The sequence below is a fragment of the Hyperolius riggenbachi genome, chromosome 2 (assembly GCF_040937935.1).
Source record: "Hyperolius riggenbachi isolate aHypRig1 chromosome 2, aHypRig1.pri, whole genome shotgun sequence".
NCBI lineage: Eukaryota > Metazoa > Chordata > Amphibia > Anura > Hyperoliidae > Hyperolius > Hyperolius riggenbachi.
This window is the reverse complement of record NC_090647.1, coordinates 431,580,518-431,606,479: the sequence shown is the minus strand read 5'-3', so window position 1 is coordinate 431,606,479 and position 25,962 is coordinate 431,580,518. Positions and strand designations below refer to the sequence as shown.

Below are 25,962 nucleotides of genomic sequence, written 5' to 3'. Positions count from 1 at the left end.
GGCTGAATTGCAAAAACGCAAACCGCTAGCGATTTTACAATCGCTACGGTTTGCTTTTTAACATAGGAATCGCGGTAGGTCATTTCCACTACCGCGATTCGTTTTTGCCGGGAACGCACGGCGGAGCGATATTTGCCGCGATTTTGCTATGCAGTGCATAGCAAAATCGCGGCCGCGAACGTCGGGGAATCGCCGGTAATTGCGATTCAGCAATCGCTAGCGTTCAGCGTGAACGCTAGCGATTGCTAGTGGAAAAGGGCCCTAAGAGATGAAAACCTTTACAGTCTAATGAAAGACAGTTCCTAAAAGAATCCAATGCATGTTAGCTAGATTACAGACGCTCTCCAAATTTAGCAAATTTAACATATCTATAGGACTGCTTACTAAGTGTCAAGAACTAAGATCTAATACCGATTAAAACCACCCTCATAGGGAGCATCCACCTCCCTTATGTTCCGGTTTAGTTCCACAAGTGTGAATATAGCCGGTTTGGTTGAAGGAGAAGAAAAATAAAGGTTTCCTCTTTACCGATAACCTTCACAGCTTTAAGTACCAATATATTTAGTAGCAGCAATCATGTATAAAATATATACAGCCCTCAATATGAAACCCCAGGACAGTACAGAGGCCGAACATAAAACATACCTCCTAAATCACATGCAGTACTGTACTTGGAAAGGTCAAATGCTGTTGCTATATCTTTTGCTGTGATTTTAAGCATGCAGTGCATGGTCCTCATAAAACGTGCCTTGACTTCAGGTCCCTTGTAGTAAACAAAAATAAAAAAGTGGCATTCAATAAACACAGCACACCAAATGCACAATGGAACAAGCAGCTGGTATTTTTTATTACTTCAATTGATCACTACATACATTAACCTTTTTCCAGCTTCATTAAAAAAAAAAGGTTGCACATGGCCAAAAGGAAAGTGAACTAGTCATACTTAAAGAGTAACTGTTAGGCATAAAATAAAAAAATCAATTCTCTATTTTTATATGGTAAACAAATAAGGATGCGAACCAGGCAATCCAAAAGTTAAAATCCACTCTAATTTTCTTCTCAATAGAATTTGGTACATTTGCCGCAAAGATGCTGTGGATGATTTATTTATTTTTTCTTTAGTTTCCTCCCCTTATCCCCGTAGACATAACTAATGCAGCCTGATTGGCTGAAGTTTCTTTCCCTCCCATTTTCCCCTCTCACACCTCTTTTCCTTTCTGATTGGCTAATATTTCTTGTGCTGAGAAGCTGAGAAATTGACTCAGCTGAAATCCGATCCATACAAGTAAATCAGGTCTGCAAAGTTACACAATGATTTGTGATAATGCACTTCTTACTGTAGAGCTGTGTGGGAGTGTCTAAAGACTGGGAAGAGGGTGGGCAAGTATATTAAATAAGAAAAAGGGAGGAAATGACATCAGGATTGGCTTCAGACACAGGGATTCCAAAATGGAGACTGACAGAAACAGAATTCTCTTTATTTACTATGTAAAAGTCACTGAAATCAAAATGTGGACAGTGCAATACATATGATATGTAAGTAGAGCAAGTATTTACCAATATATGTGTTGGTTTTTTTTGTTTTTTTTTAAGATAGTATGGCAAGAAAATGATTCTACCCAAATAGGCACTCCTCCATGCCCCATGATGAACAGCCAGCGTAGAGAACTTGAAAGGCAGGCACTGGTGGCATGGAGGGAACATTTCACTCTGACCAAATATTTATGAACCTAACTGCATTTCTTGAAATACTTGACCCTGATTGGGCATTTTGAAGTGAAAAAGAGAGACAACTTTTTTTCTAATTTTGGTTCTGTACATTACCACAACAAATTTTAAATGAAACAACTCTGATGCATTTGAAGTGAAGATTTTCAGCTTTAGTTCAGTGGGGTGAACAAAATGATTGCATAAAATTGTGAGGCAACTGAAGCATTTTTTTTAAATCGCAAAACAGATTTGCAGTGTGCATGGAGCATCTCATTCAGCTTATTTAAAGGACACCTGAACTGAGAGGGATATGGAGGCTGTCATATTCTTTTCCTCTTAAACGCTGCACATTGCCTGGCTGTCCTGTTAATCCTCTGCCTCCAATACTTTTAGCCATACACCCTGAGGCCTTGTTCATATTGTGTTCCGTTTGCGTGGCCGTTAGCGGTGGGAGTTTTTTGATGCGACTTTTCTTTTCGATTCCCGGCGCTTGGGTGGGCGATCTTTTTTTGCTAAGCGGTTTTCAAAGCGTTTTTTCCCGCGCAGTTTTGTAATTCACTCCCTGTTGCAAGTCTCTTTGACCCAGAAAATAATAAATACTATATATTTATTAAAAACGCAAATGCAATCACTGCAAAAAGCAATTTTGTGAGCGTTTTGCATTTTCCTATACCTTCCATTGAGGCGGAATCGCCTCAAAAATGGCCCATGCAGTGCTTCTCTAAATGGTTCGGAAACGAACCGCTAAGATGTGAACTCTGTGATAGAAAATCATTGCACAAGCGTTCTTAGGGCGATTTTGAAAATCACCTGCATTTAAAAAAAAAGGGGCAAAAACGCCCCTAGTGTGAATGAGCCATGAACAAGCATACAGATCAGATGTTTCGGACTGAAGTCTGACTGGATAAACCCCATGCTTTTTTCAGGTATGTGGTCCAGATACTACTGTGACCCCCCAAAAAATCAATAGAAGGCCAGGTAACTGGTATTCGGTAAAAAGAAATATCCCTCTTAGTTCTGGTTTCCTTTAATTGTGGAAAAGATATGCTCCAAAGTGCTAAAATAATAACTTTTATACACCGTACATATATTGGCATATGCCTTCCTGAACCTCAGCTCCTCTAACAGAGGCTGGGGAACATGAAGTTACTGAGGAGTAACATACCGGTTTCTACTAGCACTGTGCTCTCATGTTTCAGGGTTACAACTCAGAGTGCCACAACCACCACTGAGACCATTCTGACCTTCCCCCCATTTCCTTGTAGCATAGATTCCACAGAATCATGGGAACATTACTTTGAGATTCTGGTCAACACTAGATTGTATTATACAATGTCTGCAGATTTGTCACATGCACATTCATGCTGCAAATCTTCCATTTTACCATGTCCCAAACCATCAGTAGCCTGGACTGTTGACAGAAGACATGTTAGGTTGATGGACTCATGCCATTGATGCCAAATTCTGACCTCACTGTTTATTTGCCTTAGCAGAAACAAATTCAACGGATCAGCCTCAGATTTTTCACCCCCGACCAGTTTTAGGGATTGTATGCTCACTGAAGCCTAGGCTATATTCTCATCTGAAAATGTGGAGAGTGACCAGACTTTGCATGCCATACATTTGGAGATGCCTTTCTGGTCAGGGCAGTTGTAAACAATGGCTAGCTGAGCTACCTTTGACTTTTGAGTAAACAATTAAAGAGGACCTGAACTTTTGCACAGGACAGAAGGAAACCATATAGAATGCACCCTGCATGTATTTTGAGAATTTAGCCTGTCTAATTCCACCTCATCTGTGACTAAGCACAAGTTGTAATATGATCCCTCAGCTACGTCAGCTGAATGTCACGGCAGAGATTTAATTGGTAAACACAGGATGTTAACAATATGTCTACTCCCACGAAAGTAGGAAGTAGACAAACTGCAGATTTATATCAGCTGTAACAAAGAAATGTTTTTCTTTAAAGCGGAACTGAAGAAAGTAACAAACAAAAAAAAGTTTCACTTACATAGGGCTTCTGCCAGCTCCGTGCAGCCTTCCTGTCCCGCTCCGGTCCTCCACGATCCTCCATTTCTCTCGCCGCCAGCTAGTTTAGTTACCGTCAACTTATACGTTGACGGCAAAAGCGCCTGCACGTCCCGAGCCACGTGTAGCTTTTTCTGCATTCCAGCCCCTAATAGCGTCCTGCACTAATCGGACGCTATTGCGGAAAAAATTACACATGGTTCGGGGCGCGCACAGTCGGCGGTAACTAAACTAGCTGGCGGTGGGAGAACGGGGATCGTGGAGGACTGGAGCGGGACAGGAAGGCTGCACGGGGCTGGCAGAAGCCGCAGGTAAGTAAAACACTTATTATGTTCTTCAGTTCCGCTTTAAGGCTTATAATCCTGCTGTGCATATTTTAGAGCAGTGCTGAGTTCAGGTTCGCTTTAACAAATGAAACAGCGGCTTAACACAAACAATAATAGTAGTTTATATGGTTGTGTTCATTACACATGTTAAGCCCTTTAAGGGTGAATGCAAGAATGAACCTTTCTACATTGCAGTCAATGTAAGGCCTGAAACACACCAGAGGAGTTTTTCTGAGCATTTTGAGTTTTTAAATCTGCTGCTAATGTTATCCTATGTGTCTGTGCACACTGGAGCAATGAGGTTTTGTAAAAAAACCCATAGCATTACATTGGGAAGAGCTTTTAGAGGTTTCAAAACCTCTTCCCAATGTAATACTATGGGTTTTTTTACAAAACCTCATTGCTCCAGTGTGCACAGACATATAGGATAACCTTAGCAGCAGATTTAAAAACTCAAAACGCTCAGAAAAACTCCTCTGGTGTGTTTCAGGCCTTAGTCCTCAGTTTAGGGCGGGGCTGTGGTCTAAAAATATGCACGCAATTCAGATATTGTAACACATTCCCATTAGTCATAGTAATTCTACATAACTACATTACACATACAAGGAAAAACGGATAGTTGCAAACATCAGTTCAGTTGTATTTGCAAACTCAGACCACAATGCAAATCAGATTGTGCTGAGAAGCTGTAAGCTACTACATTCGCAGGCCCAAAGCACAAGCCTTATCTGTATGGTGCAGATCTCAGCGACTTTATGAAGAATACAACATCCCTCCCCACATTCTGACATCATCAATAAACCTGTATAACTCAAGTTATTGTAAACAGTATTTCAAACAACCACTGAGCTGGCTTATTCTGTTATAAACTCATGTAAATTACACATATTATCAGAACCTCTTGTTCATATGTATTGTATTTTTCGGAATATAAGACACTCCGGCATATAAGATGCATCTAGTTTCAGAGGGAAAAAAATAAACTAAACCTAGGTGCGTCTATAATGCAGGGACGTCTTATGGACCTTTAACGCCCCCAAAGCTGTCTCTTTCTGAGCTACACTACGCTTCACTTACCCCTGCTGTCACCACCAACTTCACTACACTTCACTAACTAACCCCTGCAGCCAAACCAAACTACACAACACTTCAGTGACTAACCCCCGCAGCCAAACCAAACTACACAACACTTCAGTGACTAACCCCCGCAGCCAAACCAAACTACACAACACTTCAGTGACTAACTAGCCCCAGCTGCATCTCACCTGAACCAGTTGCAATGATCCTCTCCTCCTCCTAGAGGCCTGCAGCGGGTCGGGTACCCGCGGGTAACTCGAAATGCGGGTCGGGTTCGGGTACCCGAATTGATTGAAGCTGCGGGTCGGGTGCGGGTGGCGAGTTGCGGGTAGGGTTGCGGGTAGCGGTTTGCGGGTGCGAGTAGTGAGGAGAGGTAAAAAGCGCTAGGAGAGAACCCCCCTCCCTCACCTGGGTCCTCTCCTCCAGCTCTCTCCCCTTCCAGAATAGCGGCGGCGCTGCGGGCAGAGGATTACTCACCTTCTAACCTCCGCGTTCCAAGCGTTGGAGCGCAGCGTCCCCTCGTCACAGGTCTCCGCCTTCAATGCCGCTCACTGTGCTTCCTGATTAGCGGAAGCACAGTGGGCAGCACTGAAAGTGGAGACCTGTGACGACGAGGACGCAGCGTTCCAGCGCTTGGAACACGTCACCTGAGGGTCCCAGCCCTCACCCGAGGGTCCCTGCCGTCATCCGAGGGTCCCTGCCGTCATCCGAGGGTCCCTGCCGTCATCCTCTTCTTAGTTACAGTGCCCCCTACTCTGTGACGAGCAGCGCACGTGCGTTGCTGTCACACCTGACATCAGGCGCACAATTGCCGCTCGTCACACAGTAGGGGGCACCGTCACTAAGAAGAGGACGCTGTATCTATGGAGGATGGCGGTGGGTTGGCAGCACGTGTATGCCGCAAGGCTGCAGCGAAGAGGAGCTGGCGGCTGGGAAACTGAAAAGCGGTATCCTGGATGACGGCTGGGACCCTCGGATGACAGCAGTCAAACGAAGGAGGTGAGGATTGCGGCGGCAGGATCCGGTAAGTATATTAAGGGGGCCAAAATCCCGTACCTTTAGAATATAAAAGACTACGACGCATCCACCCCCCAGTTCAGGGGAAGAAAAAGTGTGTCTTATACTCCGGAAAATACGGTATATGAACATTTTCGGATTTATATGTCAGATGGTTTGTGATTCATTATACTGTTGAAAAGTCCTGTATTTTTCAATAATGTATAATGCTGTTAAAGATTTGAGCACCCTCTGGTGGAGCAGCAGTATATAAAATATGAGGAGATACTGTAGTAACAGAGTTCATGGAAATGTATGGTAAAAAAAAACATTCTTGCTTTTATTCACACTATTAAAGAGATTTACATAATAATTTTAGTGATATGGGATATTCATACAATGATGTTTGACAGTTTATCAGCCCTTTAAAAGCTCCTATATTGCTACTTGAATGCGACTTAACACGTTTGATTTAAAAAAAAAAAAAATCCCAAATGGGCACTCTCCTGAAATAAAAAAATAATAAAAAAAAAAATTGGAAAATCTGATTAAGATCTGTACACATTCCCTGATAAAGCCCAGCCTAAAGTTCTTCAATACCTTTATGATTTCATTACCAGGGCAGTCTATGCTGTTAGCCCTTGAAAGCAACCCTAGCTTGGTCCAGGACCTTGCCTTAACTTGGTTCACCATAGCAGGCTTAGATCAGGATGTTTTAAGTTGTCTTATTCTGTACGATCCCCCTTTCCATGTTTACTTCTTCAAGTTTCAAGCTATGTATCCCAGTGAGGCAAGGTGAGAAGGTCCGTTTAGAGGTAGGCTTTGTTCATTTGAAAAAGGTTTTTTGTCCAAATCTGCTCCCAACTGCCCGGCACCTGAACTAAGTAGATATTGTTCAAGCGCTGGGAAGTTGACCGCAGGACAAGCCGAATGATGGCTCTCCCTGTTGTCGTTAAACTCCCTGGCAGCATTAAATACTATCCCTCCCTTGGAGCATTGCTGCTATGATGGCGACAGCTTCGGCGCCGAGCGACAAAATGAACTGCTTCACAAATTGCTATCCCATCTGTATAAAATTTTACTAAAGGTACAAGACAGTACAGCAGATGGAAGTAGAGCAAGGTGGGATTTAGAACTCCATACCACTCTGGATGATCAGCCCTGGCATTTCTTTTTTAAAAAATTTAAGGTCCATAAAAAACATCTCCCTACAACTAATGCAATATAAAGTGATCAGGCAATGGTATCTGGTACCTCATGTTAATAACTCAAGGTGAAGCTAGCCTACTCTGCATCTTCTGGCGCTGTAAGGCTAGAAATGATAATTATGTGCATATCTGGAGGTCCTGTCCAAACAGGTGACACTGTCTTTGTTGCGTAATGCAAATACCCGTATAAGCTTATCTACAAGTTAGCATCATTTGTCGTCATGATAGCGTTCTGTGCAGTCGTGAATCAATAATGTAAGTTGATAAATTCTAACATGGCCAGATTGTTGGGTTTTGTATAGTAGGTGCTTCTACAACCAAGGTAGCGTAAGTATTTGGCATATTACAAGACACAGCCCCCAAGATTATGACTACATGCAGCAAGACTGGAAAAAAATGCACTTAACACTAGCATGGGCAGAACTGTGCGTTGAGTGGCAGACAAATGATCATGGTTTCAGTCCCCTCAATTAATTTGAGCTGTGCCAAAAATGTGTGATGACCTCGGCCCTTGAGGATTGGTGTTCGTCATACTTGCGCTTGATGTGACTTTTATACCAGTAAGTGGTCCTAATAGCCATGCAGGGTATTTAAATTTCTACAGCAATATAACAATATGCATTTGATTACTGTGGAGATACACCACATACATACTAAAGTGATCAGGAGTGAAAACCCAATCGGAAAAAAAAAAAAGTTATGTAGTATGTATGCAGTGCTGGCATTTTCTGCTGTGCTTTTATAGAGCTCATAGTCATGTCACCAACTGTCCCTCAGAGGGGCTCACGATCTACTCCCTAACATAGTCATATGTCCATCATAGTCTAGGGCCAGCTTCAGGGGGAGGCCAATTAACTTATATGTATGTTTTTGTGCAATGGGCAGAAACTGGAGTGTTTGAAGGAAACCCACTTAGACACAGGGAATACACAAAAGCCCTGGCTTAGTTTCGAACCGGGGACTAAGTATTGCAAAGAAAGAGTGCTACTCACTATGCAACCGTGTTGTCCACCTACTATGCTTATGGGCCGGTTTCTACTACACGTGGATTCTGAAAGCAGAAAATCTCCAATGAATGCCTATAGGCCTGTTTACACCAACATGTTCATTGTATGGGAAACAGATGCACGATGCAGAAATCTGCCTCAGAAAAATTGCGTTTAGTGGAACAAGGCCCCTGGACATTCATTGGAATCAGTTTGTTTGCATTCAGAATCCGCATATAGTGGAAATAGGCCCTAAATAGCCACATTCAGAAATCTGAATGCAGAAAAAAAATGATGCAGGACTGATAAAAATGGATACAAGTGGAAATAGGCCCTTAGTTTGCATTTAAGGCATCATCACCCAAAGCCATGCATTAATTATGAATAAGGGCATTCTGTGGCAAATAGTAATGAAGATATTAACTTTCATATCATTAATCTTTATCTGAATCCTATATAATAATACCCCTGTCCCTGCGTCCACCTCTGTCCCTGTGTCCATTGTGCCTGGCGCACATGCACAGCACGCAGGCAGAGGTGGGGGATAGGCATGCACCCAGGTCACGGCCGTAATTGGTCGCAGCTGTGCGCATGTTTTTGGGGGTGGTGGCGGCTGTGGCCTAGCAACCATCTGTTATTAAGTGGGTCTTTTTACAGGTAATAAATGAATGCCTAATAAAACATCAACACCCACAGTCATTACACCATATTAAACCAAGCCAGGTATATACAGTACTCACATGTACATGCTCTGCTCCTTTACCACAGGATTTTAGATGCTGCATTGTTCCTTCTTGTACTGCTGATTCCAAGTATGTATAATGATGCCAAAGATGGTCATTGGAGTGAGCAAGATAAGCATGAATTGAGAATTCAGCATCAGAAACCAGGAATGCATCAGCCAGTTCTGTATTCCGATAAACTATAAGAAAAAATGAAATGTACTTGGTTTTAAATGCATATAATAATATGAAAACACATTCACACATACGTATTTTTTATTTTTTTTAACTAAAAATGTATTGAAACATTTTCATCTATGGGGAAAAAAAACATTTCAAATGTTATACAATTAAAGAGGAACATGGCTGTATGTAACTTAATACAATTGTTTTTTCCCATCAATATTGTTTTATAAATTATAATTACTGATTAACATTCTTAAATTGATCAGTGATGCCTGTATTTTTACTGTTGGCAAAGTAAATTACGTTTCTCCCTCTGTGAAGTGAGCAAGAACATTACCTGGTGTCCCAAAGTGTTCCGGGGCAGAAGGTGGTGCGACTTCAAAGCCTAAAGCCTAATACACACCTTCAATTTTGATTGGCCAATCGCTGCCCCATTTTTTCCCACCTTCATGTAGTATAAGAGTTAACCTACACCACCTGTTCATTGCATTCAAAATCTATTGACCCTCATATTACATGAATGTGGTAAAATTGGCAAATCAAAATTGAATGTGTATACTGCATACTAGGCTTCGGCCACCGTCAGATGAATGGATAAATGTTGCATTTAATGCGCCATTAAGATGCTGATTGCCAGGGTCAAGTTCATTCCAGTTGCAGAATAATGCAATGGGAGTGTTATTAACCAGAAGCTCTTGACATGCGGGGGGGGGGGGGGGGGTTACTGCCCAATAAAAAATGCTGCATGTAAGAAATAAACTGCCCCTATGTGGTACATGCCTCTGGAGGGGGAAGCCTGCAGTATCTGCGCTGTGCAGTGGGGCAGATCTGCTACACGTACCTGGGCACTAAAGCGGATCCAATTGGGCTCGGCTATTTCCGCCTAAGCCCAAAGAAAAACCTCTACTTCACCTGCATGAGGCTCGCACTGGATTGTTATGATCCTGGAGCCCAGCACCACAGACAAGCTGTTGGCTAAGAATCCAGAGGGTTCCCCCTTCTGAGGTAAGTACCCCATAGGGGCACTCTTCCTTCTTACAGATTTTCTTTAACCTTTTCGGGACCACGTGCATTAGATTCTACGCCGCACTTGTGGCTGTTCTAGCCTGATGTGGCGTAGAATCTACGCCGGCCCGCAATTTCCGCTCCCGACGCGATCGTGCGCACCCGGAGGGGGAGATTAAGCTGTCATATGACAGCCGACATCTCCCCCGAGTGATCAGCAGCCATCGCGTATGGCTGCTGATCACGTGATCACTGCGATCGCCGTCGGATCGTAGTGATCAGTTTGACAGCTGCGGCGGCAGGGGGGGAAAGAAGAGGATCCACTTACCTCCCTGCCTTTCCCGCGACGATCGGCACCCCCCTCCGCTCTGGCCGGCATCTCCGCTCCATCTGACGTCAGCACCGGGTCCCGGCTTGATGGCGTCATCAAGCCGCGACCCGGAACTGATCGTCAGACAGAACGGAGATGCCGGCCGGAGAAGAGGGTCCCGTGCGGCTCATCGCTGGAGCCTGGAAGGTGAGTGAAGGCTGCTGGCAGAAGGGGGGGGGGGGGGGGAACAGGCCACCATGGGGGGACACCAATCCAGCCAGCCACACACAGGATCCGGCCGCCTGACCCCCCTCAAACGCGCACACCCCCCTCCCGCACAAAACGCCTTGGTCCTTAAGGGGGGGTAGGTGGCCGGTCCTGAAAAGGTTAAAGAGAGTCTGAAGCGAATGCTAAGGTAAATATAGCAAAACAAATTCCCTTCAGAGTCTCTTTAACCACTTCCGGGTTTCGGGTGGTTTGGATGATCTGTGCTGCTAGGGCTCTTCAGCCCGCAGCACAGATCAGATAGCAGGCAGGGCGATCAGACTTCCCCTCTTTTTTCCCCACTAGGGGGATGTCCTGCTGGGGGGTCTGATCGCTGCCACGCTGCTGTGCCTTGCGGGGAGGGCTCCTCAAAGCCCCCCTCCGCAGCGCTATTCCTCCCTCTGCCTTCTTACCTCCCTCCCCTCTTCATCATGGGCTGCGCAGGACGGAAATCCATCCTGCGCCGCCTCAGATAGGCTTCAGCCTATCAGATGCTGGCGATCCCCGGCCGATCAGAGGCCGGGGATCGCCGATCTCCTTTCCAGCGCTGCTGTGCAGCAGCGCCGTATGTATGTAAACAGCGGGGAAGATGTTCCCCGCGTGTTTACATTTACCCTGCGAGCTGCGATTGGAGGCTCGCAGGGTGTTCACGGAGACACCCTCTGTGAACTGACATGGAACGGCCGTTCCTACGAGCGGCCGTTTCCATGGAAACCGCTTCAGGATTCAGGGGCGTACTTATGCGTACGCAGAATCCTGAAGTGGTTAAAGAGGAAATGTCGCAAAAATCTTAAAATGTAAAACACATACAAATAAGTACATTTCTTCCAGAGTAAAATGAGCCATAAACTACTTTTCTCCTAGGCTGATGTCACTTACAGTAGGTAGCAGAAATCTGACATTACCGACAGGTTTTGGGTTAGTCCATCTCTTCATGGGGGATTCTCAGCATGGCCTTTATTCTTTATAAAGACACTCCCTGAAAAAGATTTATACAAGGATGCTGACCAGCCTCCGTGCTCGCTGCACTTTTTTGGCAGTTAGACGGAACAACTGCCATTCACTAAGTGCCGAGAACCCCCCCCTCGAGAAGATGGGCTAGTCCAAAATCTGTCGGTAATGTCAGATTTCTACTACTTACTGTAAGTGACAGCAACATGGGAGAAAAGTAATTTATGGCTCATTTTATTTTGGAAGAAACACATTTCTTATTTGTATATATTTACATGTATTTTAAATTTTAATATTTCGCGACAGAGGTCCTTTAAGTACAATCCTGCAGCAGAAAAGAGAGAAGACCCATTGACTCAGTTGTGCTGACAATATGAGCATTTTGTGCTTGTATATCATAGTTTTACTGTATTTATACATTTCTTTATTTTAGCTAATATTGGAGTGTATGGAAAGCATGTAAACGTGTAAAAAATGCATCAATTCTCAGTTCATTTTGGTTTGTGGATCAACAAAGAATCTCTGTCTTTACCAGCAGCTTTTAAATATGTTTTTGTTAGCATAGATTAATTATAGCCTCTGACAAAAAAAAAAAAAAAAACCCTGATTGCATCTCAAAACTTTCCCAAGCAGAACAATTCCTGCAGGAGTGCAAGAACTGGCTACATGGGATACTCTGTAATTAGCATGGCAGTGGGAAGCTTGCAGCATAAAGTAAGGAATTTCATGAACTCATTTCTGGTATGTTTTTGTTATTAAAATCCAACAGACATTTAGATCACAAATCGGTATGTTATTTCTTTCTCATTCTGATGTAGGTAAATAATGAGCTATTAGTAGTATTCAGAAATTGTGTTCTGGAACCATTCCACAGTAATAAAATACAATCTATGGTATATGAAAGACCTATAATTTTAACCATCCCCCGAAATCATTTCCCCTCCATAAAAACAAAACATGCCTACCACTGATTTAGGAAGAGGCCAGCTTAAATTGCCACCACAGGGAACACAAAGCGCGTTCATGGAAAAGAGGTGCCGAGTGATTTCAGCGCTGGATCCAGAGGTAAACTATTGCCTATACAGTGGTTTGCAAAAGTATTCGGCCCCTTGAAGTTCTCCACATTTTGTCATATTACTGCCACAAATATGAATCAATTTTATTGGAATTCCACGTGAAAGACCAATGCAAAGTGGTGTACTCGGGAGAAGTGGAAGGAAAATCATACAGGATTCCAAAAATGTTTTACAAATAAATAACTGCAAAGTGTGGTGTGCATAATTATTCAGCCCCCTTTGGTCTGAGTGCAGTCAGTTGCCTATAGACATTGCCTAATGAGTGTTAATGACTAATTAGAGTGCACCTGTGTGTAATCTAATGTCAGTACAAATACAGCTGCTCTGTGACAGCCTGAGAGGTTGTCTAAGAGAATATTGGGAGCAACAACACCATGAAGTCCAAAGAACACATCAGACAGGGATAAAGTTATTGACAAATTTAAAGCAGGCTTAGGCTACAAAAAGATTTCCAACGCCTTGAACATCCCACGGAGCACTGTTCAAGCGATCATTCAGATATGGAAGGAGTATGGCACAACTAAACATACCAAGACAAGACCGTCCACCTAAACTCACAGGCCGAACAAGGAAAGTGCTGATCAGAAATGCAGTCAAGAATCCTATGGTGACTCTGGACGAGCTGCGGAGATCTACAGCTCAGGTGGAGGAATCTGTCCATAGGACAACTATTAGTCATGCACTGCACAAAAAGTTGGCCTTTATGGAAGAGTGGCAAGAAGAAAGCCATTAACAGAAGAGCATAAGAAGACCTGTTTGCAGTTTGCCACCAGCTACGTGGGGGACACAGCAAACATGTGGAAGAAGAAGCTCTGGTCAGATGAGACCAAATTGGAACTTTTTGGCCAAAATGCAAAACGCTGTGTGTGGCGGAAAACTAACACTGCACATAACTCTGAACACCCCATCCTCACTGTCAAATATGGTGGTGGCAGCATCATGCTTGGGGGGGGGGGGTTCTCTTCAGCAGGGACAGGGAAGCTGGTCAGAGTTGATGGGAAGATGGATGGAGCCAAATAAAGGGCAATCTTGAAAGAAAAATTCTTGGAGTCTGCAAAAGACTTGAGACTAGGGCAGAGGTTCACCTTCCAGCAGGACAACGACCCTAAAGCCAGGGCAAAACAATGGAATGGTTTGAAACAAAACATATCCATGTATTAGAATGGCCCAGTCAAGTCCAGATCTAAATCAAAACGAGAATCTGTGGCAAGATCTGAAAATTGCTGTTCACAAACGCTGTCCATATAATCTGACTGAGCTGGAGCTGTTCTGCAAAAAAGAATGGGCAAGGATTTCAGTCTCTAGATGTGCAAAGCTGGTAGAGACATACCCTAAAAGACTGGCAGCTGTAATTGCAGCAAAAGGTGGTTCTAAAAAGTATTGACTCAGGGGGCTGAATAATTATGCACACCCCACTGCAGTTATTTATTTGTAAAAAAATGTTTGGAATCATGTATGATTTTCGTTCCACTTCTCACGTGTACACCACTTTGTATTGGACTTTCACATGGAATTCCAATGAAATTGATTTATGTTTGTGGCAGTAATGTGACAAAATGTGGGAAACTTCAAGGGGGCTAAATACTTTTGCAAACCACTGTATAATACCAGTAGTGTTTCCCATAGCTTACTATCAGCTTCCCAAATCTATACCTCACACAACCCCCCCTCCCGCCACACTTCACACTAAAATCCCTCTACCTGTGCCCAACACGGGCAATAAAGTGCAGTATGCCACAGCTGCACCGGGTTATTATTAGGTATTTATATAGCACTGCCTTTTTCCGCAGTGCTGTACAGAGTATATTGTCTTGTCACTAACTGTCACTCAGAGGGGCTTACAATCTAATCTTTACCATAGTCATATGTCTATGTATGTATTGTAGTCTAGGGCCAATTTAGGGGAAACCAATTATCTTTAGGTTTTTCAGATGTGGGAAGAAACCAGAGTGACCGGAGAAAACCCACACAGACATGGGGAAACCATACAAACTGTGCCTATAGTGCCCAGGATGGGATTCGAACCAGAGATCCAGCACTGCAATGCGAGAGCACTAACCACTATGCCACATAATAGCTGAACCTCTGTGCGCCCGATTACTTACGCCTGCTGCCATCTCTGTTTGTCTCCAGAGTTCAGCTACATGATAGCTGAACTCAAGGAGCCAACATCCAGCCTTGGGCTGCATGACAGCCGAACTCTTGGCACTGCTTACTGACTAAGACCGCTGCCTCCACCAGGAGCTACATAATAGCCAAACCCCGGCACTTGAAATACTCATTGCTGCTAATTACATTGTGGTCTATGGCAGCACCCAATACACCAAAGGAGCTTTGTGCCCAAGTTACCTGTTTTGACGCATCGCCGTGCTGAATTCCTGTTGGTACCACTGGCAATGGCCAATGAATAATCTCCAGACCTGTTGAGAGATGCCAATTCTCTACATAGGGGTATAGGAAGACTACATTAATGCTGCCAATTCGTAAAGTGCCCCCCCCCCCCCCCCATTTAAAACTAAATACTGACTGTTGGTAATGTTATATAAAATTAGTTTTGCCAAGGGATGACAGAGGTACCATGTAGATTTGCAGGTTATCTATCTGGCCCAACACATTTCTAAAAAAATAAAAAAAAAAAAAAAAAATGGCAAGATCACTGCAATCTTTTTATCCTCAACCCCTACTTTTTACTTTCCCTACGATCTTATTGCATTATGCAGGGCTGTGGGAATTTTGGGTACCTGGAGTCGGAGGTTTCATAAACTGTCGGATGATTTGTGTACTGAATCCACAGCCCTGGTATTACGATTCTTTTCTGTTGCTTTCCTTCCTTTGATATGACATGGTATGAAGATGAAGGAATGCCTTTAATTTAATACAAATGTACTGGTCCAGTAGATCACTGAAAACTTGTCTGACTCCTGTAGTTCTGTGTAGAGTCACATGATCAAATAAACAGTCATGCAGATCATTGAAGGCCCCTTTACACTTGGTGCGTTGCGATTTAGGTGTGTCAAAATAGCTGCCGAATCGCATTGCACCACACTAATAGACACACTTTAGTACATGTGGCTGCGTTGACAGGGAAAGTGTAGTCAACTTGCCTTCAAAAAGTCTCAACCTTTAGTCACATGTATACTGCTAGACTGGAAGCACGTCATCTGAAAAATTACTTTGAGGGCCCTTTAACAATGGCGCGGTGCATTGTGGCAATTTACCACGCTGCTACAGCAGGGCAATGAAAACGTATGGGTGCTATCATATTACCTGCGGTGCGGTTCAACGTTAGTGCTCAATCTGACGCGCTTCCAAAATGACGTTAGTACGCGAATCTGTGTCAATGTGCAGCGTACCGGAAGTCAAGTCTGTGGTGACGCAGTCATTTTAAAAATGTTGGCCGTGGCGGTGCTGCATGCATGCACGGAAGCGTATTGTTACAATACACCGTATTTCGGAAATAGGAAGAGACCGCAACCGTCACTTCCTGTTTGGCCGCATGCCAGAAGGGGAATACTGCGTAGTAATGCAGTATTCCCTGAAGTCCTGTTTTTGGCGGTGCAGTAAGCGCACCGCACCGCAACGCTAATGCCACAACACAGTGTGAAGCCGGTCTCCCTGCTTGCAGTGCGCTTTAATGATTTGCAGATTTCTGCATCAGCTAGAGCACTTCTGAGGCATCACATTGCAGGAAGTGTACTATGTTACATGCACTTTAATTGCGATTGCGATGAAGTGCATTAAGTAGAAGGGATGCAATGTGGAAAGTGTCCACATTCCTAGTCCTGAATGACAGGCAAGCGACATGACTGGTTAGTCATTTTGAGAAGACATAAGAGGCTAAATACATCTGGGCACCGACTGCTAATACTGAAATAAAAAAAAAAAAAAAAAAAACACACATTGGGTAGAAGTGGCAAAGCCCGCGATCCAGGCGGTCACATGTTAAGACCGTGCCAGGCACAAAGTTTCTGGAGGCAACCAACAAACAAAAAAAGGCAAGTTAAAGCAGCAGATAGTTGTTGGATTAAGTGAAGAAAAATGATCTGATCAGAATATCAGTAGTAAGAAACCACTGCATCTTAGTGTTAGTTAAAATTACATTTGTTTACTCAGTATAATTTTATGCCAACCTTCAAAAGAAATGAATGCATGCCTATATTTATATACTAAATATGAAAAAATAAATTAAAAAAGCACATCTTTATACAAAGCATACTCTATGTCCTTCAGACCTTTATTTACACGAAGGAAGTGGCAGGTTTACTTTAAAAGGTAAGGTTTTTTTTTTCCTGTTTTGGTACTTTTCCCCTCTGCAGGCCATCTCTAAAGATGCTTTCAACCCCTGAAACTTGGCAACTGCCATTTCATTTGTGAAAATCAATTGTACACAGAAAAGCTACCACATCCTGATAGATTTCTTACTCTCATTTTAAAGTTTAAAGTCAAGACTATAACATTACACAGAAATAAATTACCACAAACATTCACCTTGATGAGTTTTCTCCAGCAGGCCAAGGGCAACACAAGCATCAAGAAGCCTTTCCGTTCCATGTACAGAAGCATTAATCTTATCCGCAATGTCCATGGCCTTCAGCGCACCTTTATCTTTCAACTTATCAAAGACCTTCAGTTTAGATGCTGCAAACAATGTCTGTAAACAAAAAGACAGAGGAAATCACAGAGCTGGACATTTATCTACATTGTACACACAGACAAGGTTTAGTGGTGTATACAGGATGCACTCTAAACAAATCACTTCCTTACAAAAGTTGCACCACCGCAACATAAAAGAAACATGGAGGAAAGTACAAAACATACTCAGATCAGCCACATCATTAAAACCAGTAACAAGTGAAATGAATAAGAATGATTATTCTGTTACTGTGGCACTTTCAGGGGATGGGTTATGTTCCACACCATGCAAATCATTTTTCAAGGCGAGGGGTGTATAGCAGGGAAAATGGACACGCATAAGGATTCAAATGACTGACAGGGGCCTAGGTAACAGAATCTCCAAAATGCAGATCTTATGAAGAGTTTATGGTATGATATACCCTAGGAAGAAGCACCAGTAAACCAGAATCAAGGTCATAGGTGCTCTCAAAGTTCATTCATGCACTTGGGGACTGAAGGCTAGTCTCTTAGGGCCCTTTTCCACTCGAGCGATTGTGATTGCTGAATCGCAAAATCGCAAATCGCTAGTGATTTTTAAATCGCTAGAGTTGTTACTTTATCATAGAAATCACGAGAAGTATTTTCCACTACAGTGATTCGATTTGGAAATCGCTAATCGCAAATCGCAATCGCTTGCTGGAGCGATTTTTACAATGATAATGCAATGCAAATGAAAATCACAAATCGCAATCACATAACAGAATTAATGAAAAATCGCAATCGCTGGCGTTTGTGATTTGTGATTGCGATTGCTAGTGGAAAAGGGCCCTTATGGTCTCACTCCACTGCAGAGCTATTATGGCAAAAACATGCTGTGAAAGAAAGATGTCAGCACACAGTGCATTACAGCTGGCTGCATATGGGGATGTGTAGCCACACACAACAGTCAGAGTGCTCATGCCAACACTCGCCCCCACCCATGTTAATCTCTTAAAACCAACCTGTCCACTAACTTCATCCTGTTGTCACATCCTCTAAACGTTAGAGAATCCTCTAAACGTTCCTCTAAAGGATAAAACGTTCATAAAACGTTCCTCTAAAGGATCCTCTAAACATCCTCTAAACGTTCACATCCTCTAAACGTCCTGATGTCTAATTCTAACCTACCCCTATGCTCAATGCCTACATTCAAAAGATTGCTTCTGACACCTAACCTAACCATTTAACACTAATGTGCAAACCTTAACTTCTCCCAACCCTACAACTTACACCGTAGGTCTCCTACAGGACGGCTCATGCTAATCAACAGTTGAACCTCCTTGTCTTTACACTCAATACCACATTCAAGCATAGAGTACCAAAATCTTTAAGTTTATAAATATGCATGGCTTGGATACACAGAGGTTTGTCCTATGCTCACTATAAATCAGAAATGCTTTCATCTTTGTCAGTTCTGCAGAATTTTTCTCTATTATGGCAGCTAGCTTTCAGATCAGGTTTCTGAGAATTATACCAGCACTTAAAGAAAAACTTCCCACTTGCATGAATGGATTATATTAAGGGGTAGACGAATGGATTGTATTATGGAAAGTAGAACTATGGCAACTATAAAGCAGAAACTATAAGGTTACATGTAGATAGATAAGAAACAGCTTCTTATGTCACACACTGGCCCTGATTTATCAAACTTTTCACAGGAAAATATTATCTGTAAAGTATGGGTGCGGATAACACATAGCACTCTTCTTCCAGCACTGGGGTCCCACTCTACCTGCATGAAGTCTATATATGTTCTTTCCTGTTTGCAGAAGTTTACACCATTTGGTTTCTTTCCACATCTCAAAAACATACTGGTAGGTTTATTGGTTTCACCGATTATGGCAGGCATTAGACTGTGAGCTCCTCTGAGAGACACTTACTGACAATTATGGACTGTGTATATTGCTGTCGAAGATGTCAGCGCTATACAAGGACATAAAGTACATCATAATAATAGTATTTTACCTACATAATATTTGCCAGTGCCTAACATGTAAAAAAAAAAAAATCTTTACTGTGCTGAAAAAGTTTTTCCTTTATTTGATCCATTTCATATAATTTCCTGTCATTTATCTTATTATCAAAGCCTGGATTAAAAAATAAATAAATAAATAAAACACACACACACACACACACACACACACACACACACACACACACACACACACACACACACACACACACACACAAACCCCAAGCCATCACACAGTAACTGCAGCTCACTTGCATTGCTTTGTCTATCCAGGCAGTTTTTTTTTGTAAGAGTGGGCTGAGCCTTTCAGGGCCTGAGAGCACTGCCACACTGCTGATCGGCAGGGCCGGAGCTACCATAGGAAAAAATAGGCAATTGCCAAAGGGCCCCATAGCCTGTAGGGGCCCCCAAGGTGTCCCTCCCCCATCTTAACGGTGCCTCTGCACAGTCTTTGGCAGAGTAGCGTCTCATCTGTGCTGGCGGGGAGGTGAGGCACTACACTGACATAGACGCCCCAGGGAGCACAGTTAAGTTGGGAGGTGATTGGGGGAGGGCAGCAGCCAGCTCAGGGGCCCAGGAGGGAAATTTGGCTGCAACAAAGGGCCCCTAATGACGCTTTTTGGTCGGGGGGGGGGGGGGGGGGGGAGGTGGGGTGTTTGTTTGGGGGCTTCGGGCTAATTTTGCCCTAGGACCCAATTGTTACTTGAACCGGCCCTGCTGATCGGATTTAAAGAGACACTGAAGCAAAAAAAAATAATAATGATATAATGAACTGGTTGTGTAGCATGGGTAATTACTAGAAGATTAGTAGCAAATAAAATATTCTCATATTTTTATTTTTTTATTTTCAGTTATATAGTGTTTTTATAACATTGCCTCATTCTCTAATATGTGCAGTTTACACAACACTCAGCATTCTAAATTTCTTTACAGAGCAGGCTATGAACTATTGACCTGTCCTCTGGCAGAGAAGAAGAAAATACTTGAGTGACAGTTGAGATAACAACCTTCAGAACTCAGAGCTCTCTGCGACTGCCGTGGAGCTCAATGGCTTTTTTGCATAGATAACAACTGGAGTCTCTTAACTCTTCCTGTACTGGAAACAACATTAGACTTGTGTCTCTGCTCCTAATGTTTTATTTCTTAGCTGTACTACACATACAAATCATATCATATTTTTTTTTTCGCTTCAGTATCTCTTTAACAATGGCTGTTCAGCAAATGCTTTTGAAAACAAAGGAAACCCTGAGACTTTATTGAGAGGAGATGGACTAGTCCAAAACCTGTTGGTTCTGTCAGATTTTAAAGCGGACCTAAACTCAGAGCTCAGTCTCTGCTCTAAGGAGATAAGCAACGGCATAACTTTAAAGAAAAACATTTGTTACAACTTACAGAAATCTTACAAATACCCTGTAGTGTTTACTTCCTGGTGTCCTACTACACATACAAATCATTATATCATTTTTTTTCCGCTTCAGTGTCTCTTTAAGCAATGCGGCTCAGCATGCAATATGCAAGTACATCAGACAGTGCATAGATAGCAGTATTTGATGGCCACACTGATGTATTGTGCAGCAATGTGTTGTCACAACACATTGCTACACATTCAGCATGGGGCAGTGCTGCAACGGGGAGCAATTCAGGTGCCATGTGTTTGTGTATAACGTATAGCCACTTGCATTGCTGAATACAATAAAGTACAGTGTGCTCAGGACCTTAGTGCCCCTAATACAGGAGAATTGACAATCCACATTACTACAGTATTTTGGGGACTATAAGATGCACTTTTTCTTCCCCAAAATGGAAGGGGGGGAGGGGCTTTTACATTCACAAGATACGATAAATAAGTAGTGCAGAGTGGTGCAGAGAAATGCTGCATTACCTGAACCTACTGCTGCTCTCCTCTCCTGCTTCTACACAAGCTCTCCTCCTGTAGGTGCTGGCGATATCCTGCAGCCGCCAGCCACTATACAGGTCCGAGTCCTCTGTTCCACGTGGCCATCGTACTTCCTCATTAGTGGTTGTCCTGTAACCCCAGTGGCGCACATGCCCTGGGGTCACACATGATGTGGATTACAATAACAACCACTAATGCAGAAGTACTATGGCCATGAGGAACGGAAAACCCGGACCTGTATACCAGCAGGTGGCAGCAGGGTACGAGATATCAACAGCTGTTGCAGGAGAAGAAGAGCTCTTCTAAAAGTAGCACAGCAGCAAGGGGGAGAGGAGTATGACTGCAGGATCAGGTCATATCTGAACTACTGAGGTGTTGTTAGTGTAGAGTTAGTGCAGTGTGTAGTGCAGCTTAGCTGTTGGGGAAGCAGGGATTAGTGTAGAGTAGCTGGGCAGTGTAGTGCTGAGTAGCTTAGAGACAGTTTGGGGGGTCCATAAGATGCCCCTGCACTACAGACGCACCATGTTTAGTATTTTTTTCCTTTTCCAGAAATTTGTTTTTAACCTCTAAACCCATGGAGTCTGGAGCATCTTATATTCCAAAAATTCGGTAATTAATAAAGGTGAAAGACAGACACTGCTACCTATAAGAGTGGAGGTGATATAAGCTCTGCTGATTTTCTATGCCTTTACACATACCTTAGATGCTTTAAATCCATCCAGAAGATCAACTAGTTTTGAGGGTAATCGAACAGCTTCCTTAGTTCTGTCTTCAATTCCATTTTGAAGCACGGCTGTAGTTGTGCCAGAAGTGGTACCACTGCTGGCAAAATCCCTCAGTCCCTTGTGCTTCTCAGAGGTTTTACTGAGTGAAGAGCAGTCTTTCTCCACATCACTGAGATTTTCAAAGGTCTCCACATAAGGGATGGAGTCATGCTTAACTCTTTGGATGTGTTGTTTAGATGGTGGATAATACATTTCTGCAAGCTTTTTGCAGAAGCGATTCAAGGGAAAACCAACTACATTCAGAAAGTCTCCATGTACACTTTCCACTAACATTCCTCCGAGAGATTGAATCCCATAGCCACCTGCTTTGTCTCTATAAAAAAAAAAAAAAAAAAAAAAAAAAAAAAAAAAAGGGTGATTAAAATAAATAAATAAATATACTGAAGGGACTCCAAGCATCTCTCATGGGTATGCCTTTAAAGAACAAGCGACACCCATGCTAACCTAGAAATAAAAAACACATATATAAGTAGATAAATACTACTTCTACTTACATAACAGATGTATTGTGCTATCCACGTACTGATTCCTGTGAATTTTATAAAGGAAAAGCAGAAAATCCTTTTCTAGGCAGTGGCCATCTTGCCAAGCTAATGCTGACATCACAACTTCCCTGACTCTTGTTTTTCCCCCTCCCTTCTCTTTCTCATTGTGTATTCATTAGCTGCCCTCCTTCCAGAGACTTTTTTTTTTATTTACACATCCAATCAATGAGTCACCTCAGCCCTGCTTGTAAACACAAGTAATCAGCTAGGCAGGGAAATAAATGGAAGGAGGAGGAATATATTATAGATAACAATAACTTCCAGCATTAAAAAGAACTCCCAGCATTCAACTTTTTGGCACTGTTTGGCACTAGGGCCAGTGCTCCTAAAGTATGTAATAACTCCAAACCATTGGCAGCAGAAAAAGTTTTGAATGCAGGATTAGCATCTTTATCACTTAATACACTCAGACCAGTTGCTGTTTAAATTTGATTTTTATGGTGACAATACCGCTTTAAGCCTGACGACTTCCAACAAAGTCAAGCTATGACTCCTCTGGAGGAGCCTCTTGCAATGGCCATGCGTGTCACTTCCTCTTTCTGCTTAATTCAGTGATGCACTTCTCTAACAGAGAAGAAGAGGTGACCCGGAAGTTATAACATAGAACAGTGTAGAACGGCGATCCAGGCATCAAATGAAAGAGGAGAGCCAGTTTCCACTCAGCCGGAATGCGTTGTAGTGGTGCAAATATGCATCCAAATTGCTTAGCAATATTATACATGGCTGTAGGGACCACTGGTGAAGAGGAAATAATCAACATTTCATTCAGGCAAACAGTCTAGTGTAGATTCAAGATTGCCTACCCACCCCCTAAAACACAGCAACTCTTTGCAGAATACTTATTCCACAGCCCCACCTAGTCTGTCCATCTGCCCTCCCCTTAGATTGTAAGCATTTGGTTCGGTCATCCCTTTCCTAGCGTATTCTAAATTATTGTGTGCTCCTTTCCCATAACCGCCTCAGACTTGAATTACTGGACCTACTTAACCAGCCCAAAAACGCAGGATCATGTATTTTGTACCCAGTTTGCCTTGTATAGCTTTGTCCAAGGTTGTATAACCTTGTTATGTCTATAATACTTTGTACCATTGTATGCATTGGTGCTGCATAATATGTTGGTGCTTTATAGATACAATAAATAATAATATAGTGTAGTTGCACTTGTAAGCATAGGAATACTTAAAAGTGGAACCACATCACTTAATTTCTAGTAGAGTTTTGTGTGTACTCCTACTTAAGATGCTTGGGGTGTGTGTGTGTGTGTGTGTGTGTGTGTGTGTGTGTGTGTGTGTGTGTGTGTGTGTGTGTGTGTGTGTGTGTGTGTGTGTGTGTGTGTGTGTGTGTGTTTTCTAGCACAGTCGCACTGCACATGCAGGGGGGATGACGGGTCACGGTGATGCAGGTGCAACACTGTTCAGTGCAATTTCTTATGCACTAGTCCCTAATAAATCACTCGTCCTGAATAACTTTCTATTCCACTGATTGGTAACATTGCTGAAAATAAAAGAGCACCTTTTCTTTTTGTAGAGGGGAGTAGAATTCTGGCTATTTCGCTACTAGGGCATAAACTACTTTAACCACCTTGGCGTTATGATTCTTTCCGAATTTTAGGGTCTAAAAGTGGTGCAATTTTTTTACACCCTTTCAGACCCTAAAACCTGGAAAAAATCATGCTGCCGGGAGATCTGCAGCAGTTCTGCAATCATTCACCTCCCTGGCTCCAGCGTTGCAGTTAGACCTCCATCCTCCGGGTGGAGCTGAAACTCTAAAGTGAAATTGCCGGCTGTCGTCATGACGACAGTCAGCGATCTCACCAGCAGGAAGCAGAGCCCCGGAGGAGAGGAAGAATGCAGCTGACGTCTGGATCCCCGGGAGGTATGTAGAAACGCTCCCGCTGCGCGCATTGCTCTGCATTCAGCCTCCGGCGGCTACCCCGAGCAGAGGTAGGGATTACCGCTATTAGCTGCGGTTTTCCACCCCGACCCTAGCTCGGGATAACCGCCAAGGAGGTTAAGGTGAACCCCCAGACTACAAATCAACTCGGCAGCACTGAAAAGGCTTGGTGTTTCTTTTACAGTTTCACAGCATCAGAACTTTGGTTTTTCTTATCCAAGCCTCATTTTTAGCTGCACAGAAGCTAAGCTCTGCCCCATTCAAAGAAATCTGCCCAGGAATTTTCCCCGATGCTGTGCAAAGCATGATGGGATTTCTGATGATGTTCTCGTTGCATAGCGCGTGCAGCTAGGGGGGGTGATCAGGACACAGTACAGGTGGAACTATGTCTCATGCTCACTGTCACCTCCTTTCAACCAAAAAGGTGGCTTCCCCATGAAATCACCAACATTTGCCTGTTCTTTTAAAACAGAGTGGGTAAGAGATAATATTACCTATCGATTTTAATTAACATAACTAATGAAACTTATTGACACTATGTTTGTTTAGGCTGAAGTTCCTCTTTAAGGGCTCTTTTCCACTATGAAATCGCGATTGCGATCGCAATCACGTTTCAATTTCCACCATGCAATTGCGATTGAGCTACTATACTCATAGTACAGCTCAATCGCATACAAAAGGCAACAGGACGACAATTGCGTTAAGACCAAAATCGCAACACAATCGGATCACCCTCAGGGCTCTTTTCCACTATGTTTGCAATCGCGTTTCAATTTCCCACCATGCGATTGAGCTACTATACCCAGTATAGTAGTGCAGGGCTTTTCAACCTTTTCAGAAATTGTACCACTTTTATTGCATCACCACCAGTGATTTTGTAAGATGTCAACAAATCAATAAGTGAAAAAAAAAAAAAAGGATAAAGTATGTACTATTATTATTATTTATTGTATTTTTAAAGCGCCAACATATTACGCAGGGCTGGCCAATGATTAAGGATACATACAGTGTTAACCAATATTATATTTGTGCCTTTGCTTACTGATAGAATCAAGTCAGATTCCATCTGAAGACGGTTCCTTTATTTTTTATACGTCAATGAAAAAAATGCCTTTTTCACACATGTGGAACCAAATGGCAGTAAAGGTACAATAGCTTTTTCCCTCACTGCTGGGTGCAAATTTCTCTCTAATCAGATTCAATTAGGGATACATTTCTCTTTGTGGAATTTGCCCATAATCTTCTGATGTATGACTTTAAAGTGGACCTGAACTCTTGCTCAGGATAGAAAAAAAAACATAACAGAAATGCACCCTGTATGTTTTTACAGAGTTTAGCTGGTGTAATTCCCCCTCTTTTGTGTCTAATCACT

The 25,962-nt window shown here is 42.9% G+C and overlaps 1 protein-coding gene across 3 annotated transcripts in view; it reads right to left on the bottom strand.

The window, feature by feature from the left end:
• ASMTL (acetylserotonin O-methyltransferase like) overlaps nucleotides 1-25,962 on the bottom strand; it is a 144,726-nt gene that overhangs the window by 29,728 nt on the left and 89,036 nt on the right. For all 3 annotated transcript variants that reach the window (XR_011026401.1, XM_068269947.1, XM_068269948.1), the window contains exons 8-11: nucleotides 22,066-22,465; nucleotides 17,334-17,496; nucleotides 9,072-9,253; nucleotides 646-763 (exon numbers count right to left, since the gene is read on the bottom strand). Coding sequence is in view for 2 of the 3 variants with exons in the window: in XM_068269947.1 (XP_068126048.1) it covers nucleotides 646-763; nucleotides 9,072-9,253; nucleotides 17,334-17,496; nucleotides 22,066-22,465 (863 nt within the window). In the remaining variant the exon portion in view is untranslated. The remainder of the gene's footprint in view (nucleotides 1-645; nucleotides 764-9,071; nucleotides 9,254-17,333; nucleotides 17,497-22,065; nucleotides 22,466-25,962) is intronic.